We start from the raw sequence: 18490 nt of genomic DNA on the forward strand, positions 1-18490 counted from the left end.
CAAAGGTGTGTCATGTTCATGTGGTGAACAAGGGTCTGGTTGACTACACAAGAAATTACTGCAGGCCATAAAACCATATATGATCCATAGTGGGTGTAAATAGTCAAAAGTCATTGAAATGTCATTCAGAGATGATAATACACGTATAAATGGTGGATTTTGCTATTTATGAAGCCACTAACTTTGCTTAATGTTCAGTGGTCATATTTTGAGGACTCTTAATTTGTCTATGCTGTTTATTGTAATGCTGTTATTTCCTTTGCAAATCAGATGTGCCATTAGTTCAAGCTCAACCTTTACATTGGAGGACAGCGCCATCTGTCTGATATCCGAGCAAAGCACCATGAACGTTGATAGAGATGACGAATCTGTGCTGGATGCCTATTTTGTGAGTGTGCACTTTTTGTGTGGTTGATCAAACTTGAATCTGTAATTTATTATAAACTTTATTGTATTATGTTATTTATTATAAAAATAACATGTTGTTTGCTATTTTGTATTCACTTTATTTTTAGTGAAAATTTATTTTTAGAATAAAAATTAGTGAGTAATGCTAACACTGCAAAAAAGGACTTTCTTACTTAGTATTTTTGTTTTGTTTTTAGTACAAATGTCTAAAAATGTGCTAAATTAAGATGCATTTTCTTGATATGTAAAATGAAAATAAGTCTAGTTTTTAGACAAAAGTATCAAATTTAAGTAAAAAACTTGCCAATGGTGTAGAAAAAAATCTTAACTTTTTTTCTTTAACACTTAAACACAAGAAAAATTCAAGAAAAAAATTCTTATCCCATTGGCAAAATTATTATCTTTTGCTGGTTTTAAGCACAAAGCACTTAAATTTGATATTTTTTTGTCTAAAAACTAGACTTATTTTCTTATGTCATTTTGCTCATCAAGAAAATGCATCTTGATGTAAAAATTTTTTTGATATCTGTACTAAAAACAAGAAAAAAATACAGCAAAAAATTATTTAAGAAAAAACTCTGAAGTATTTTTGTATTGTTTTTAGTAAAAAAATATCTAAAAATTCTTGAATTAGGATGCTTTTTCTTGATGAGCAAGACGACCCGGGAGAGTGGGTCTAGTTTTTGGACCAAAAATGTCAAATTTAGGTGAATTTGTGCTCAAAACAAGCAAAAAACTGCCAATGTTGAAGCAAAAAATGTTTACACTTTTCTTAAACCCTTAATTAAAGGAAAATTCAAGAAACAATTTCTTATCCAAAATTATTATTATTATTATTTTCTGGTTTTGGGCACAAAGCACTTAAATTTGATATTTTTTGTCTAAAAACTAGACTTATTTTCTAAGGTCATTTTGCTCAAAAATGCATCTTGATGTAAAAAATGGAAGATATTTGTACTAAAAATAAGACAAAAATACTGTAAAAAATGATTTTCAAGAAAAAAATTCTTAGTATTTTTGTCTTGTTTTCAGTAAAAATATTTAAAAATTCTTAAATTGAGATGCTTTTCCTTGATGAGCAAAACGACCCAAGAAAATAAGTCTAGTTTTTAGACCAAAAATATCAAATTAAAGTGATTTTGTGCATAAAACAAGCAAAAAAAATCAGACAATGGGGTAAGTAAGAAAAATGTTCAAGATTTTTTTGAACACTAAATTCAATAAATATTCAAGAAAAATTTGCTTGTTTTAGGCACAGAATCACTTGAATTTGATATTTTTGGTCTTAGGACTGGGCCTGTTTTCTTGGGTCGTTTTGCTCATCAGGAAAATGCATCTTGATGTAGAAAATTTTAGATATTTGTGCTAAAAACAATACAAAAATACTAAGTAAGAAAGTCATTTTTGCAGTGAACACTGTCAAAAATAAAAGTACAAAGCTATCACTGAGGCAGTACCCTTTAAAAAAGGTCCTAATATGCACTCTTTGGGTACAAAGGTGTACCTTTTTGAAAGGGTACTGTCCCACACTGCAAAAAATTATTTTCAAGAAAAAAAATCTTAGTATTTTTCTAGCATTTAGTGTTAAAGAAAAATGTTCAAGATTTTTTTTTTGTTTTATGGACAAAATCACTTAAATTTGATATTTTTGGTCTAAAAACTAGACTTATTTTCTTGGGTCATTTTGCTCATTGAGAAAAAGCATCTTAATTTAAGAATTTTTAGATATTTTTACTGAAAACAAGACAAAAATGCTAAGAATTTTTTTTCTTAAAAATCATTTTTTTGCAGTACAGTGACAACCCTTGTACCTTCTATCTGAAAGTGAAGGTACAAAACTGAATAAACTAGCTCACTTGTTTTTATTCGTGTCAAAATTCATGACTTTACTTTTGGGTCAACTATCTATTAACATGTTTATCTTGTTTAAATTTGTTGTTTCAGTGAAAAGCAACATGAGATTCTTCATCATCTCTCCTCATCACCTGCTTCTGTAGTCCTCTGGATCTTCATGTGCCGACAGCGCCCCCTGCTGCCAAACGAAAACAAAAAGTGCACAGACATTCACCAATGACACAGCAATCAAGTGCAATCATGCGTATCTGTACTGTGCATCGGATCGCAATGCCGAAGAACTCATTGGACTCCTCGGCAGACGTGCATGCAACGTGCATCAGGCCGTAGTGCCAAGAATTATGCCATCAACCAAATGCTTATTGTGCTTTGTAGTCTACCTTTGCTTCTCAGCGGCAAACAGATCTTACGTCAAAACTGGCAGCTCTGGGATCAGACGTGACGGTGTGACGTCATCGCTCTTTATTTAAGAGATGCAATAAATACATTTATTTGATATGCAAGATGGTTTATAAAGAGCTATACATTATACCTCTTATAGATCTAGTTTTTAGAGGCCTACATGCAATGCTTGGTGAATCGAACCTGTTTGTATATTTTTAAATGTGCAATTTTCAAACATTACACAAGTGCTGTCGTAGTTCTCCTTACTGGGGTTATAATCTTTACATTTTAATTCCAAGGAAATTTAAAGGAGGAAATCGATGTGTGACTTAAATCCTCAAACGTTAATGAGCACAGACATGCTATGTACTGTAAATGTTGTGTATCTTACACTGTACAACTTCACTTATGTTGGTACATCAACAATGAATTTACAGCCGAGTGTTTTACCAATTTACATGCCAACAATTTTGATATGCCAGAATGTTTTGTGCTAAAACGCAGATGATCTTTAGGAGAGTTTCACACGAGCGTCTCTCAGGAGCTCTTCTTCCTAGAGGTCCAAAAGATTGCTTGATGTTAAACGCTAATGTGATTTGATTTTAAATGTATTTTAAATATTATTGCACCTTTGTTTGTTTGTTTTGAGGCCATAATTTATTAAATCTATTATAAATTAACATGTGTTAGACTGAATTTCCTATGTTAGTATTAGTGTTGCTGACATTGTGGTTCTTAAAGGTACACAATAGGTCCTTAAGGTACCGTAACGTACCCAAAAAGGTACAACATAATTGTATCATACCTGTAAAGCTTTAAGGTACCACCCAGCGACAGACAGGGTTTCCACACCTTAGTTAACTTCAAATTCAAGGACCTTTTAAGGACTTTTCAGGTGCAATACCCTTAATTTCAAGGCCTAAATGTGGGGACACATTTTAAGTGAGAGCAAGGTATCGTGTTACCTTTTAAGATACATTGTTACAACTCCCTTTCGAGGGAACTCACGCTGCGTCACTGTGGTGACACTTTGGGGACGCCTCCAGGGGTAAGTGCGTCTGAATGTGTATATCAAATTCAACCAATGATGAGGCTTCACCACAATGACAGGGTGACGCAAGGGCCAGAAAGTGTATCGCTATCTGAAATATTGCCAAAGATGGCATTACAGGGATGCAGAAAGTATGGCAGGGGAGACGCAGCGTCTCTTTACGTTCTCAGGGAACAACAGTTACATACGTAACCCGAGACGTTTTCATGTGTCAAACACAACTATGCAAAAAAGCATTTTGGTATGAATCAACATTCGTGTTACTCTAGAATGAGACCGAAAGATAAATCACATTTCATTTGTGATTCATTTCTTTTAAAATGTCATATGCCCTATATAGGCCTAATAAATGCGTATTACAAAGGTGAGACTCACCAACAGGGTAGAGCCAAAAGGCTGCAGGATGTTTTGTTGAACGCCTTCCCCCAGTTTTCTTCAGATTTCGAGAGCTTCTAGAAACTACCAGGTGGACCTCCACTACACCAGCTGTTAAAACCGACCTCCTCCCATTGGGTGATTGTGGACATTTGCCACCAGATTTTCTCAGCTGTCACACTCGCTCCCTAAATAGACCACATCACAGACAGTCCATTTCACAGATATAAGGGAAGCCCGACTCACTGCGTTTTATAAATACATTCCAATCACAGTAATAATCAAATAGCGCAACATAGCATAATACAATGCCTGGAAGATATCATCTATGTTACCATTTGTAAGATGCATTATGTATTTGTTTATGCCCAGGTGGGGTGAATGAAGACTGTGCCATCCCCTTACAAAAAATGGTTTGACCCATTATACTGGTATGTCCCCCACGTGCAAAAGATATATATATGACTCTTAGGGGGCTGTTACTACTGATAAAACTAAACTTCTGGAAGCGCAAACTAACCTGTTAAACAAAAGGGAGATTTCTTTGAAACGAAGATCAAGATTTGACTTTAGTGAAGGTATGTAACTTTATTCACCTGCTTTGGATTGCTTGGATTTTTATGTGTATCGTTGTACAGGAAAGAATAGAGAAATACACAGTCAAACCAAAAATTATTCAGATATAATTTTTTTATATTTTTTCTAGTGCACGCAGAAGGATAGCAAAATAAAGTAAACTATGTACAGTGGGCTACCACCAGATAAATTGATAAAGAAATTGTTGGACTTAAAATTATTCAGACACTTTGACCTGAGCATGTTTTGCTTTAAGTTACCTTTTTACACCACATACTAAACTAAATTAAGCATTGCTTGGTATATGGTTAACCTAAATTGGTATTATTATCTAATTGTATACTTACCTTTAACAGCTGACAGCTATTCAACCTACTGTTATTAATTTGTTTAACAGAAGGATGGGCAAAACCAGTGACATATCAAATAGTTCAACTAATATTTTATCTAAAACTATAGCGAATAAACTGTGATAATGTGAGAAAGTGTCTGAATAAATTTTGGTTTGACTGCATGTGTAGGTACTCTTATCTATTCTGTTTAGTATTGTGGAGGCAGAACGTCTCAGTGGGCCACACTGTTGCCCAAATAAGGTGTGAGGGTCCGATATTTGAGGTTACTGATAACATGTGCTTGACCATTTGCTTGAGATTTTTTTTTTAAGGTGGCTTAACCTGAATGGTAAGTGTGGAAATGTCTTGTTTTGATATCTTGAATTCAAATAGATTAAAAAGTTGCACGGTTACAAATTTATAATACACTTTTTTATGAATGAGTTACAGAATTTAACATTATTGTAAAGTCTATGGCTAAATGCTGAATGAAAATTGGCTTTCCTGCACTAGTAAAAACTAACATGCAATTGTAACGTAAGGGTCTACTTTTTATAAGATTTAAAAACGACTTTCAGTACTCTCTTAAAAATAAAGGTGCTTCACTATGTCATAGAAGAACCATTTTCGACTGAATGGTTTCATAAAGAACATTTAACATCTGAAGAACCTTTAAAAGCAAGTATTTGAGAAGCCAACAATTCTTCAATGGCATCACTGTGAACAAACTTTTAAGCACCTTTATTTTCAAGAGTGTAATGTAACTTAGTCGTTAATAACATGTGTAATACAAATATTAGTCGTGTTCCATTATGCATATTAAACCCTTTAAATGTATACGTCACGATTACGTCACGGCGCTAGCTGACGCGAAAACAAGGCGGAAACTGGATTGTACGGTTTTTATTTGTCTGTTGTTAATGTTTTCTACTCGTCTTTTGTTTTTAATGTCGATAAAGATTGAAAAAGGCAACGGGCAGACATCAAAGTTTTACACTTTATCGCACGCTGCCACTGGCAGGTAAAAAAACGACGACAGCTGTGGTAAACGAGTGAACTGGACAGAAACGACCATCATCAGTAAAAACAAATGCTCACGTTTGCAGCCACGTTTCATGTACGTGTCCAGGACATATTTATAGCTTATAGGCATCTAATGATTTATACTCCCTCAATTTCTTATTATGGGGTAGATGTCCACTCAATTGATGATAATCCTGTCACATTGTCCAGCCATTAAGTGAGCGTGTGCGAGTCGTCCAATCTGGTTCCGCCCATTAAAGTTAACTTTTTCAAAAAGCATTCGTGGTCCTGGACAATATTTCCCTTTAAATAAAGGCAGATAAAGTCGGATTTTGTCCAGTCAATGTAAAAAAAACCGAACTAACAAAATGTAACTAGCCAGCGTGAAGCGGTCTGCAGGCTGCAGCCTCACCTAAACTCCACCCACAAAAACGTCACAATGTTTAAGGTCTCTAGATGTTGCCATTAAACATGTTTTTAAAAATGACCAGTTTTATATTATTTAACTACTGAGAGATGTAAACAATCTGTACATTTTAATATCGCAATAAGTACATAAGTAATAAGATATGTATTACATTTTCTTTAAGATGGGAGAAATGGGAGATCCGGTCCAGTTGAAGGAAGAGGGTAACAAACACTTCCAGGCAGGAGACATCGACAAAGCCATTGAATGCTACACTAAAGCCATAAAGTTTGGCAAAGACAAGAAAGCACTGGCTGTCATCTACAGGAACAGATCTGCTTGTTACCTGAAAAAGGTAAAAATCTTCTTACAATACTGTACATACAATTTATTTAATCTTACAACACAATACATTTAATATTGATCTACTGTTTTCCAGGAAAACTATAACTATGCGGTATCAGATGCTACTAAAGGTATAATTTGTTATTTAGTAACTTATATAGTAACTTCATCTCACTTTAAATGCTTAGAAAGTTTATTGATGACTTAAAGGGGACATATCATGAAAAATACTTTTTGTGTGTAAGTGCTATAAGTGGGTCCCCAGTGCTTCTATCAACCTACAAAATATTAAAAAGATCAACCTACTAACTTAGTTTTGGTAAACCATTCTCTGCAAGCATGTAAAAAATAGGTAATTGAAATTTGGCTCCCCTTGTGATGTCAGAAGGAGATCTTATTATAATAATTCCGCCCCTTAATCTGCAACTGTCCAACCACGGCACTGCCATTTAGTGCAGAGAGAAAGAGAAAAAATAATAGCACAATTGAGTGTCAACTTCAACAAACCACCATTATGGAAATTAGTGTTTGCATTAATCAGCTCATTTGAATGTGAAAGGACACGCCCAAAAACAGCACATTGTTCCTTACAGCTACAAAGTGGCAATTTTAACATGCTATAATAAATTATCCATAAGGTGTTTTGAGCTAAAACTTCACATACCTACCACCGATTTATTTTACATCTTTAAAAAGTCTTGTGAAATGTCCCCTTTAAAATATTATATTTTCAATTTCATTCAAGTTTCAAGATCTATTAAAAGATTCTGATGTTTTTATTAACTCCAGCGATCGATGTGGATGCAGCCGATGTTAAAGCTCTGTACAGAAGATGTCAAGCACTTGAAAAGCTTGGCAAACTGGACATGGCCTTCAAGGATGTACAGAGATGTGCAACCATAGAGCCTAAAAATAAGACCTTCCTGGAGACCCTCAGAAGGCTTGGAGCTGAGATTCAGCAGAAGGTGAGGATTCTTTGCTTGAGATGGTTTTGATTTCATTGAACTTTTGTACAAATGTTCCTGTAGCTCAACTGGTCGAGCATTGTGTTAAAGGAAAACACCACAGTTTGTTCTTACCTCAACTTAGATTAATTAATACTTACCTATCTTTATTCAATGCGTGCACTTTTAATCTTTGTACAGCGCCTCGTGAATATGTTAGCATTTAGCCTAGCCTCATTCATTCCTTAGGATCCAAACAGCAATGAATTTAGAAGCCACCAAACACTTCCATGTTTTCCCTATTTAAAGACTGTTACATGAGTAAGTATGGTGGCACAAAATAAAACTTTTGTTTGGAGCCAAAGGAATGAATGGGGCTAGGCTAAATGCTAACATATTCATAAAGCGCTGTACAAAGATTAAAAGTGCATACATTGAAAAAAATAGGTATGTATTAATTCATCTAAGTTGAGGTAAGAACATAGTAAAATATTGAAAAACTGTGGTGTTTTCCTTTAGTGAGCACTCATACTGATAATTAAAAATGTACACCTTTAATGCATAACCGTGTCTTGTTAATGTCTAAACAATTGTGTCTTCCCACAGCTGAAAACAAGTTTCTCAACAGACTCCAGAGTGCAAAACATGTTTGACATCCTCTTTTCAGATGAGTCAGATAAGGAAAAAAGAGAAAAGGTTTGAACTATTTCATCGACCCCTTTTGCATTGCATGTCCCACAATCTTGTTAATTTTTCAGTAAAATTGATTCAGTGTATCAAAGTTAAACTAAACATGGTTTCTTTCACTAGGCTGCAAACAATCTGATTGTTCTGGCTAGAGAAGACGCAGGCGCGGAGAGAATATTCCAGAACAATGGGATTCCTCTTCTCATGCAGCTGATCGACACCGCAAAACCCGAGATGATTCTGGCTGGTATCCGGACACTGTCTGGAATGTGCACAGGCCATAGAGCAAGAGTAAGGAACCGGGGTAGACTAATGACATCATGCTGTTACACCACAAAAAAAATGTATTTTTGCTTAAAGGGATAGTTCACCTTAAAGTGCAAATTCTGTCTTCATTTACTCATCCTCATGTTGTTGTAAACCTGTATGAATTTATTTTTTCTGATGAACACAAAATAAGATATTTTGAGAAATGATGGTAAACACACTGCAGATAGTGACCATTGACTTCCATAGTAGGAAAAAAATATGATGGAATTTAATGGGTACCATCAACTGTGTCCATACCATTATTTATCACAATACTTCCAAAATATTTTTTTTTTCTACTATGGAAGTCAATGGTCAATATCTGCTGTGTGTTTACCATCACTTCTCAAAATATCTTGTGTTTATTAGAAAAAAGAAATTCATACAGGTTTAAAACAACATGAGGATGAGTTAATGATGACAGAATTTGCATTTTAAGGTGAACTATGCCTTTAACACATCAAAAGTGCATTAGGGCATTCATTTACACTGTCAGAAAAAAATGGTCCCAAACTATCACTGGCGCAGTGCCCTTTAAATTGTCCTAATAGCATGTACTTATATTAGTATATACTATTCAGGTACAGATATGTATTTGGTACCAGTAAGGTACTAATATGAACTCTTTAGGTCCAAAGGGGTACTTTTCTGACCATTTTTTCTGACAGTGTACTCTCTTTTTGTTAACTTAGTCTTAAATCTATAAGAGATGTATCAGACTATAATCGGCATTGGCAGATAAAACACACACATACAGTTATTTACCACTTCCGGTGGAAATGAAATCTGGCAAACTCCATCCACCTTATTTTTGACGTAAATGCAGAGCCGATCCGCCCTATAAGCAGACTACGCGAGCTGCATAGGGCCCCGCACCACTAGGGGGCCCCCTTATTCTTAACTTCATGCAGCGCTGCACAGACCAGCTGACGAGTGACATCATTGTGCCGCGTGAGCCATTCGAAATTATAACAAGCAGTCTGATCTCACGATACTTTAATACAGTTGTTAGTCCATCTATGCAGCTCCGCATGCGTTTGATGCGCCTATCAACATGCGACTAAAAGATTGATGTATTTTGTGTGCTTATCTGTGGGGTCTGATCATGCCTTAGTTTTTAAACAAATTGGAAAATCTGTTGAGTTATTTGTTATAGTTTATCTGACAGCTATTTTGGTTTTATTTTATTCATAATTTTAATTTCCCTGATAATCTACAGCTCTTAAAAAAATAATATATTTGGCAGTAGACCTTGTTTTCTAAGTAATGTAACAGATTAAGGGCTTTTCAGAAAACATGTGTCAATGTTATAATTAGGTATTCTGATGAGTGTGGCAGTAATGTACATGTTGCAAAAAATGTACAGCTATAAGATGATACGCAACGTGTTAAGCGTCCTTTTGTACGGGGCAGAGTAATGGAAGACCACTGTTACCATCGAACGCAAGCTTGAAGTTTTCCAAACCAAGTGCCTGCGACGAATCATGAGGATCTTCTGGCCTAACATTATCTCAAATGAGGAACTACGGCACAGATCTGGCACAAACACCATCGCTGAAACCATAGCTACACGTCGATGGAGATGGCTTGGCCATGTCTTCAGAATGCCCACTAAGGGTGGCACTAAGATGGACTCCACAGGGAAAAAGGAAACGGGGCCGACCCAAAGAGACCTGGCGTCGAACCGTGGAGTGAGAACTCAAGTTCAGAGGGCTCACCCTGCAGACTGCTCCCGCAACATCAACCGACAGAATAAAATGGTGTTCCCTTGTAGTCGCCTCAAGCACCAGACGGTGCAAAGATAAGAATAAGATAAGATAATTCGTGTTTAATTTAACATTTTGTTTATAGCTACATTTAAGCAGATGATAATGCTATGACAGGGCCCCCTCAAAAAGTTGCTTAGGGCCCCCAGAAGGCCAAGATCGGCTCTGCGTAAATGGTTGCCATAATATCTGGTAAAACGCAGTAAATCTCTAAAAAACAATTGTTTTGACCACAATCTACGCACCAGAGCTGAATGTGGTTGTGGCTCACATGCACCCATGATCTGTATACACGCATCCATCCAGCAAAACTTTTCATAGACACTGCCAGTAAAAAATAAATACAGTAATTGTTTAAAAACAACTAATATTATGCTGATTCAGCTGGTTTATTTGGTTATTATTCTACTATTATATATTATTATAAAAATGCACTTACAGTTCAGACTAAAACTGCTTATTACACTGCAAAAAAATTATTTTCAAGAAAACAATTCTTAGTATTTTTGTCTTGTTTTCAGTAAAAATATCTAAAAAATTCTTAAATTAAGATGCTTTTTCTTGATGAGCAAAGCGACCCAAGAAAATAAGTTTAGTTTTTAGACCAATTTTTTTTTGTTGCATAAAACAAGCAAAAAATCTGCCAATGGGGTAAGCACATTTTTCTTGAATATTTATTGAATTTAGTGTTTAAGAAAAATGTTCAAGATTTTTTGCTTACCCCATTGGCAGATTTTTTTGCTTGTTTTATGCACAAAATCACTAAAATTTAATATTTTTGGTCTGGGACCTGGACTTGTTTTCTGGGGTCGTTGTGCTCATCGGGAAAAGGCATCTTGGTTTAAGAGTTTTTGGATATTGAAAACAAGACAAAAATACTTTTTTTCTTGAAAATCATTTTTTGCAGTGTAGTTCATGTTTAGCATAAAACGAAACAAATACTAAATAAATGTAATTGGTTTATATGTTTATTATGGTTTGTTCAAATAACTTATAATATATGCTATTGAAACGAAAGTCTCGCACAATAAGGGAAATACGTCACATCACTTACTTCCGCATTCAAAAATAAGGTGGATAGACAGAGAAAACTGAAATATAATTTCAACTATATTTTAAACTACAACAAAAATGTTAGGAATGTAAGGTCATTAAAGAGTAATCATATCTGTTGTCATTTGATTTGTAAGTATTTGTGTTTCTGTGATTCTGAAGGCAACCGCTATCATCCACATGGTGGGAATATCCAAACTGTGCAGCATTATGGCTGTGGACAATGAAGAGATTGCATTGGCCACTGCGAACCTGTTTCAATGCGTCTATGACTCACTGTCTGGAGCGGATAAGAGAACTTACGGCAAAGAAGAAGCCATCGTCCTTGGTAAGAGAGATAATGTCATCATTACAGAAAGATTTGTGGTTATAAGAGGTGTAAACTAAAAAGAGCCATTTCAAAATAGCCATGTTCCCCATATCACTGTGTACGTGCCAAAAAAACCTTATTTTTCCTTTCTGATGGTTGTCAGACTCTGCTAAAGACTTGAAGGACATCCTGCTTGCTTTGTTGGAAATGATCGTAAGCAAAAAGGTATCGGGACATGGCCGAGACCAAGCTTTGAACCTCTTAACCAGGAATGTGCCAAGGCAAGATAAGAAAAACACAGACAACTCAAAGTCTCTTTTCACCATTGACCACGGTAGGTCATTCAGCAGTACGAATAAGCCACATAAATATGCCTTATATATTTGTTTGTTTATATTTTTAACTTATGATTTTATGTGAAAACCAGGTCTGAAGAAGATTCTGAAGGTCTGCGGTCAGGTTCCAGATCTTCCCGACCAGCTACCATTGACTGAAAACACGCAGCTGATCGCCAGCGTGCTCCTCAACAAGATCTACGATGACCTACGGTGTGACCCAGAGAGAGACAACTTTAGAGATATCTGTGACGAATACATCAAGTGAGTTTACGTCGACAGCAACGCACTTCAAAATCCATAACAAAATCGATTCTGTAAGTAATGTGGCTGCATGTTGTCGTCAACAGGAGCAAGTTTGACCCCGATGATATGGACAAAAACATCCATGCCATAAACACTCTGTCAGGCCTTCTGCAGGGGCCTTTCGATGTGGGCAATGCTTTAGCTGGCCGCCAGGGTGTGATGGAGATGATGGTGGCCCTTTGCGGCTCCGAGCGCGAAGTGGACCAGCTGGTAGCGGTGGAGGCCCTGATTCACGCTTCCACCAAAACAAGCAAAGCCTCCTTCTTCATCAGCAATGGTGTGGCTCTGCTGAAGGAAATGTATAAGAAAACCAAAAATGAGAAGATCAAGATCAGAGCCCTTGTGGTGAGGAGACACGCTTTGTTGATTGTGACTGCTTTGTGCCGTTTGTTAGCAGTTGTGAGTTTGGATAGTATGGTTGGTAAGGATGTATTTCATCTCTTTTGACAGGGTCTTTGTAAGCTGGGTTCTGCTGGTGGAGATGATTACAGCATGAGACAGTTTGCAGAAGGTTCAACAGAGAAACTGGCCAAACAATGCAGAAAGTAAGAATGCTAATCTTCTCCCTACTGAAAGACCAACTAAAACCATCATAAGCTGGTTTTAGCTGGTCTCCCAGATTGGTTTTAGCTGGAGTAGCAGGCAGGTTTTAGAGGGGTTTGGACACTGGAAGCCAGCTTAAACCAGCTTGACAAGGCTGGAAGCTTGGCTAAGCTGATTGGCTGGTCTTAGCTGGTTTAAGATCAAAGAACTGTAGCTGGTCCCCCAGCCTGGTTAAATTGGTCTTCCAGCCTGGTCAAGTTGGTGAGTCAGCCGGTCTCCCAGCCTGACCAGGTAAAATCATCATGACCAGCTAAAAAAAGTTGCCAAAACCCTTCTGAAACAAGCCTGCTCAACCAGCTAAAACCAGCCTAAGCTCTTTTCAGTAGGGCTTTTAGTGGACACATCATAAAGGGGTCATCAAATTTACAAAAAGTTAAACATACTATTTAACTCTTTCCTCGCCAATGACGAGTTATCTCGTCAATTAAGAAAAAACATTTGCATTAAAAAACGTGTTCCTGATGAATTTTTATGTTAATCTGATTATCAACTAGATGGCACTTACTCAATTTATGACAAAACTAAAGCCAAAATGTTATATACTAATTTTTTTAACTCTGTGTATGTCTTGATAATCATTCTGAATCTGATCTCTAACAAAATTCTGTCACAGAAATGCAATTATTTCAGCTTTTTGCAAAAAAAAATTATTTTTAAAGAAAAAAAACCAAATATGGGTTTATAATCAGAGAAAAAATATAGACTTTTTTCCCGTTTTGTTTGTTTGTTTGTTTATTGATTGTTTGAAAGCAGAGGGTCTTTTCTTTCATTTTATATATTTGTATGTTTATATATTTTAAGAAGAAAAATTTTCTGGAAGGCATTTTGTGAAAAATCACAAAAAAATGCTGGCAGGAAAGTATTCAAAACATGGCTGGCGTGGAATTAGTTAAACATGCGGCAACTTTCACAATTAAAAGCGTTCATAACGTTTAACAAGCTAAAATTTCCTTCCTTTAACCTACTTTTGCTTAAAGGCAGAATATATTCGATTTTTGCATTATACTATCAAATAAACTACTAGGACTGTGTTTTACACGTGTAGCCTACTTGTTTATCCCAAATATTTTCAACAATGTTTGAAATCAGGGAACTTGCCGTTCTAAAAAAAATGCTCCGCCCCTCTTTATAGGGTCGCTTGTCAATGGTGTAATCCACAGTTTTACATATTGTGCCTTAAACATGTTAACAATGTATTTAAATAAAAAACAAAACACCCTTACCTTGATAACTATTCCTACTTAAGTGTTCTTAACCTTAGCTTTCCATACTACTGTATGTTAATTATTGACTCTTAAGGCAAAGTGTTAAATCTCTCACACTAAATGAATAAATGTTAATGTGATTCGGTATTTTACAGGTGGCTATGCAACCCTTCACTTGATGTGCGCACTAGGAAATGGGCCGTTGAGGGTTTGGCCTATCTTACCAATGATGCAGACGTTAAGGATGACTTTGTTGAGGATGAACCAGCCATGAGGGCTATGTTTGACCTCGCCAAGGTATGTGTAGATTATTACCTTTTCCAGTATATAACTTAAATTACATACAGATTAAAGGAACAGTATGTAGGATTGTGGCCAAAACTGGTACTGCAATCACAAAACTTGTGGCTAAAATTGGTACTGCAATCACACAACTGGTGGCCAATACACAACATGACAACATAAACATCAGTTGAGGGCTGCAACTCCACTTTTTAAATGACAATATCCTGGCCGAACCACTGTTGTGAGTGATATAAGTATTTGAAATGAAAATGATTTCTTAATGTCTAGTGACATATCAGGGCCATTTTATGATTAATTAATATACATTTCTTACATACTGTTCCTTTAAGGTTCACATATGAAAGCCATTCGTGTAGCTCATTGTATTAATAACACAAAGATCAAAGGAACCACACAGACTGATCACAAATATACACTAAATGTGTCTGTCAAATGCTTAAATTAGGTATCTTATTGTGACTTCTTTCATCTTGTAGTCAAATGATAAGACTATCCTGTATGCTGTAGCCTGCACCCTTGTCAACTGCACAAACAGTTATGAAAAGAAAGAGATTATCCCTGAAATGGTGCAGCTGGCCAAGTTCTCCAAACAACACGTACCTGAGCAGCACCCTAAGGTAATGATGACTTACAGGATTTTCTACGCTCATATCCCTTATGTCCATGTGCCATGAGCTATCATTATTTTATTATTGAGCAAAGCACTTTACTCCAACAGTTCTGTCTCTGTAAGTTTGTGTTTTATGGGTAGATTTAGTTTTGAAGTATTTCTTTTGTGCTTAAGGATAAGAAGGATTTCATTCAAAGGCGAGTAAAGAGGCTATTGAAAGCTGGAGTCACATCAGCTCTCACAGTCATGGTGAAAGCAGATAATTCAATTCTCACCGATCAGACTAAAGAGATGCTTTCACGGTAAGAGACTAGACTAAGGTTAACTCATTCCTTGCCAGTCATTTTTTGAAAAGTTGCCCACCAGCATTTTTTGTGATTTTTCACAAAAGTTTCACAAAATGCCTTACAGGAAAATTTTCTTCTAAAAAATATAAACATAAAATATATCAAATGAAATAACAGACTCTCTGCTTTCAAACAAACAAAATGGGCAAAAAAAAACCCTTTTCATTCTATATTTTTTCTCTGATTATAAAAACAAAAAAAACTTGTTTCAACACATGGTTGATTAACAAAAACCCAGCAGTTGGGTAAAAACAACCCATTATTTGGGTCATTTTAACCCAGAAATGTGTTCTGTCCAATAGTTACCCTGCCCTGGGTTAAAAACAACCCAATATTTTTAGACTGTATTATTCTGCGCAAATCTCCAATTATTCCGTTTTCTTTTCTTTTGCTCACATAGAGTTTTCCTTGCATTGGCAGAGGATACTAAAGATCGTGGCATAATCGTAGCTCAAGGTGGAGGAAAGGTAAGGGATCGCACATCTAAAGGCAAATTGTGTAGATCAGTGGTCTCCAACATGGTGCCCATGGGCACCAGGTTGCCCACACAGAGTCTGTGAGGTGCCCGCCAAAGTACATTCTACTGATAGTCTCAATTGTAATATTAATTCATTGCATATTTTTTATATTAGCTTGGCTTTTTATGTACACTCCCAGAAATAAGGGTACACAAGTTGTCACTGGGACAGTACCCTTTCAAAAAGGTACACTTTTGTACCCAAAGACTGCATATTAGTACTTCAAAGGTACATATTGGTAGTTCAAAGATACATATTTTTACCTAAGTGGTACATATTAGGACCTTTTTCAAAGGGTACTGCCCCAGTGACAGCTTTTGTACCTTTATTTTTGAGTGTATGTTAACCTTTTAAACAATGATAAAACATATTAAGTAGAATCAATAAGTAAAACAAAAACATTTGAGTAGATAAATATCAAAAGGTAGACCTCCAGATTGTTTTATCCATTGTGGTAGCCCCTGGTGTAGATAGTTTGGTAAAACTAAAACTATTCACTGCTATGTGCAACAGGCTTTGATCCCATTGGCCCTGGAGGGTTCAGAAAAAGGGAAAATAAAGGCTAGCCATGCTTTGGCGAAGATCGCTGCAGTCTCCAACCCTGAAATTGCTTTCCCTGGTGAGAGGGTAAGATGACGATCTTTACAACTGTTAAAGCCTTTTATAAATGCAAAGCCAAAAATTTTCCATGGCTCTCAATGTCTCTCCATTTCATAACAGGTGTATGAAGTTGTGCGACCATTGGTTTCCTTGCTAAACACAGAACGAGACGGTATGGAAAACTTTGAAGCGCTACTGGGTCTAACAAATCTTGCAGCTTTAAATGACAAACTTCGGTGAGTGTGCAAAGCAACAACATTAAAGAGATTGCACAATTTTGGCACGTTTTTTTGCAAATATGGATATACCTTTCTGCACAGAGTGAAAATCCTTAAAGAAAAAGCCCTTCCTGAGATTGAGAACTACATGTTTGAAGAACACGAACAGATCAGACAAGCTGCAACAGAATGCATGTGCAACCTGGTTTCCTGTAAAGAGGTATGCAATTGTAACACTGCACTGCACATTGCTTTTCAAAAGACATTTTTATTGCTGCATGCTCTGATATTCTGATACGATTCATTTATTTGGATAGGTTCAAGACAGATATCTGGAAGATGGTAATGATAAACTGAAACTGCTTGTCTTGCTCTGCGGTGAGGATGATGAGGTGCTACAGAGGGCGGCAGCCGGTGCGCTGGCTATGCTCACTGCTGCACAGAAGAAACTTGCTGTTAAGTTGACTAAAGTGGTACGTATTATTAAATAGCCAACACGTCCGTGTGTCAAAAGACAAGCCTTAACCAGTTTAAGCTGTTTAAGATGTGTTTTGTCATACCATACAATGACGTGTCTCAGAACACAAATAAATGATTCATTGATTCAATGGTGCTATTGTTTTCTCTGTCATCCACAGACTGAGCAGTGGCTCGAAATCATACAGAGACTGTGTCTTCATGACAACGTTCAAATTCAGCACAGAGGTTTTGTGACCGTGTATAACATGCTGGATGCGGATGAGGAGTTGGCCAAGAAATTGATCGGAAGCGAATTGCTGGAAATCATGACATACGTCGCAAAGCTAGAGGACAACCCTAAGAAACAGGATGCTATAAATGCGGCCCGTCTCTGCCTGTCTAGGGCCATGGATAGTGGACTTATAAAACCTTTTTCGAATTAAATCTGAATCAATAATCAATTGAACGTGTCATTGGAAGTATAAAGAATGGTCTGCTTTCTAGGAAAGTGAGAGTGCAAACCATTTATAATTTTTTTATTTCTAATGATTAGCAAAGTATTTTATTTAGTATCTGTTTGTGTGGCTGTTTGTATGTTTGGTATTTATTTAACATGATCATTTCATATTTCATGTATTTGCACTTGTTAAAGTTTGATTGTTGGATAAAAATGCTTTTTTTGGAGAAAATGTCTGGATTTTTTAGTCTCATCATGAATACTATTTATTATTAATCCCTTTCGATGCGTGTGCGGCAGGCACGTATTTTGACTAGATGCATGATGCACATGGTTACCATGACATAACAAACACATATTTTGAAATGATGAGCAACACACATGGCACTCAGAACACATATTTTGAATGTATATTTTGAATTTTGAGTGAAGTCACCGGCCACAACCGGTAGTTTTACTGGTCTCTATATTGTATTTTGCAGTTTTATAGATCTTATTATCGCTGTATTGTATATGTGAGCAGAGCAGCCTATGAACTAGCTGATTGCAGTTTCAAAGCTGACTTTTGCTAAATAATCTGCAAAAATTTGAGATGCAGTAATTTTTTCTTTTATTAACTGCATCTCAAACTTATGGTCTTCATTTATCATTACCAATCTATGGGTCTTAACTGTAAATCCCCTACCTACTAATTAACAATTTA

General features: G+C 36.2%; 2 protein-coding genes and 1 long non-coding RNA gene across 6 annotated transcripts in view; 2 read left to right on the forward strand and 1 right to left on the reverse strand.

Moving 5' to 3' along the window:
* Positions 1–3326, forward strand: part of pip5k1bb (phosphatidylinositol-4-phosphate 5-kinase, type I, beta b) — a 72567-nt gene extending 69241 nt beyond the window's left edge. For all 3 annotated transcript variants that reach the window (XM_073868086.1, XM_073868088.1, XM_073868087.1), the window contains 2 exons: positions 271–388; positions 2353–3326. In XM_073868086.1, coding sequence (XP_073724187.1) covers positions 271–388; positions 2353–2355 — 121 coding nt within the window. In that variant the 3' untranslated portion in view covers positions 2356–3326. The remainder of the gene's footprint in view (positions 1–270; positions 389–2352) is intronic.
* LOC129414634 (uncharacterized) lies at positions 2353–6367 on the reverse strand. The gene is made up of 4 exons (XR_008634476.2): positions 6079–6367; positions 4073–4260; positions 2643–2722; positions 2353–2440 (listed from the first exon to the last, which is right to left on the reverse strand). It is a non-coding gene; the product is annotated as an uncharacterized lncRNA (long non-coding RNA).
* unc45b (unc-45 myosin chaperone B) lies at positions 4494–18019 on the forward strand. Of its 2 annotated transcripts, none has more exons than XM_055168694.2 (20): positions 4494–4650; positions 6594–6764; positions 6849–6885; positions 7544–7719; positions 8305–8394; positions 8509–8676; positions 11676–11841; positions 11987–12157; positions 12251–12422; positions 12509–12809; positions 12915–13009; positions 14428–14569; positions 15055–15195; positions 15363–15490; positions 15936–16002; positions 16567–16680; positions 16774–16889; positions 16974–17091; positions 17189–17344; positions 17510–18019. In XM_055168694.2, the coding sequence occupies exons 2-20, from the start codon at positions 6594–6596 to the stop codon at positions 17771–17773; spliced, it is 2793 nt and encodes a 930-aa protein (XP_055024669.2). In that variant the 5' UTR covers positions 4494–4650; the 3' UTR covers positions 17774–18019. The 2 variants fall into 2 exon arrangements, with proteins under 2 accessions (XP_055024669.2, XP_055024670.2); XM_055168695.2 differs by lacking the exon at positions 4494–4650 and adding an exon at positions 5879–6001.
* Positions 18020–18490: the final 471 nt, after the last annotated feature.

This window comes from Misgurnus anguillicaudatus, chromosome 5 (genome assembly GCF_027580225.2).
Source record: "Misgurnus anguillicaudatus chromosome 5, ASM2758022v2, whole genome shotgun sequence".
Taxonomy (NCBI): domain Eukaryota; kingdom Metazoa; phylum Chordata; class Actinopteri; order Cypriniformes; family Cobitidae; genus Misgurnus; species Misgurnus anguillicaudatus.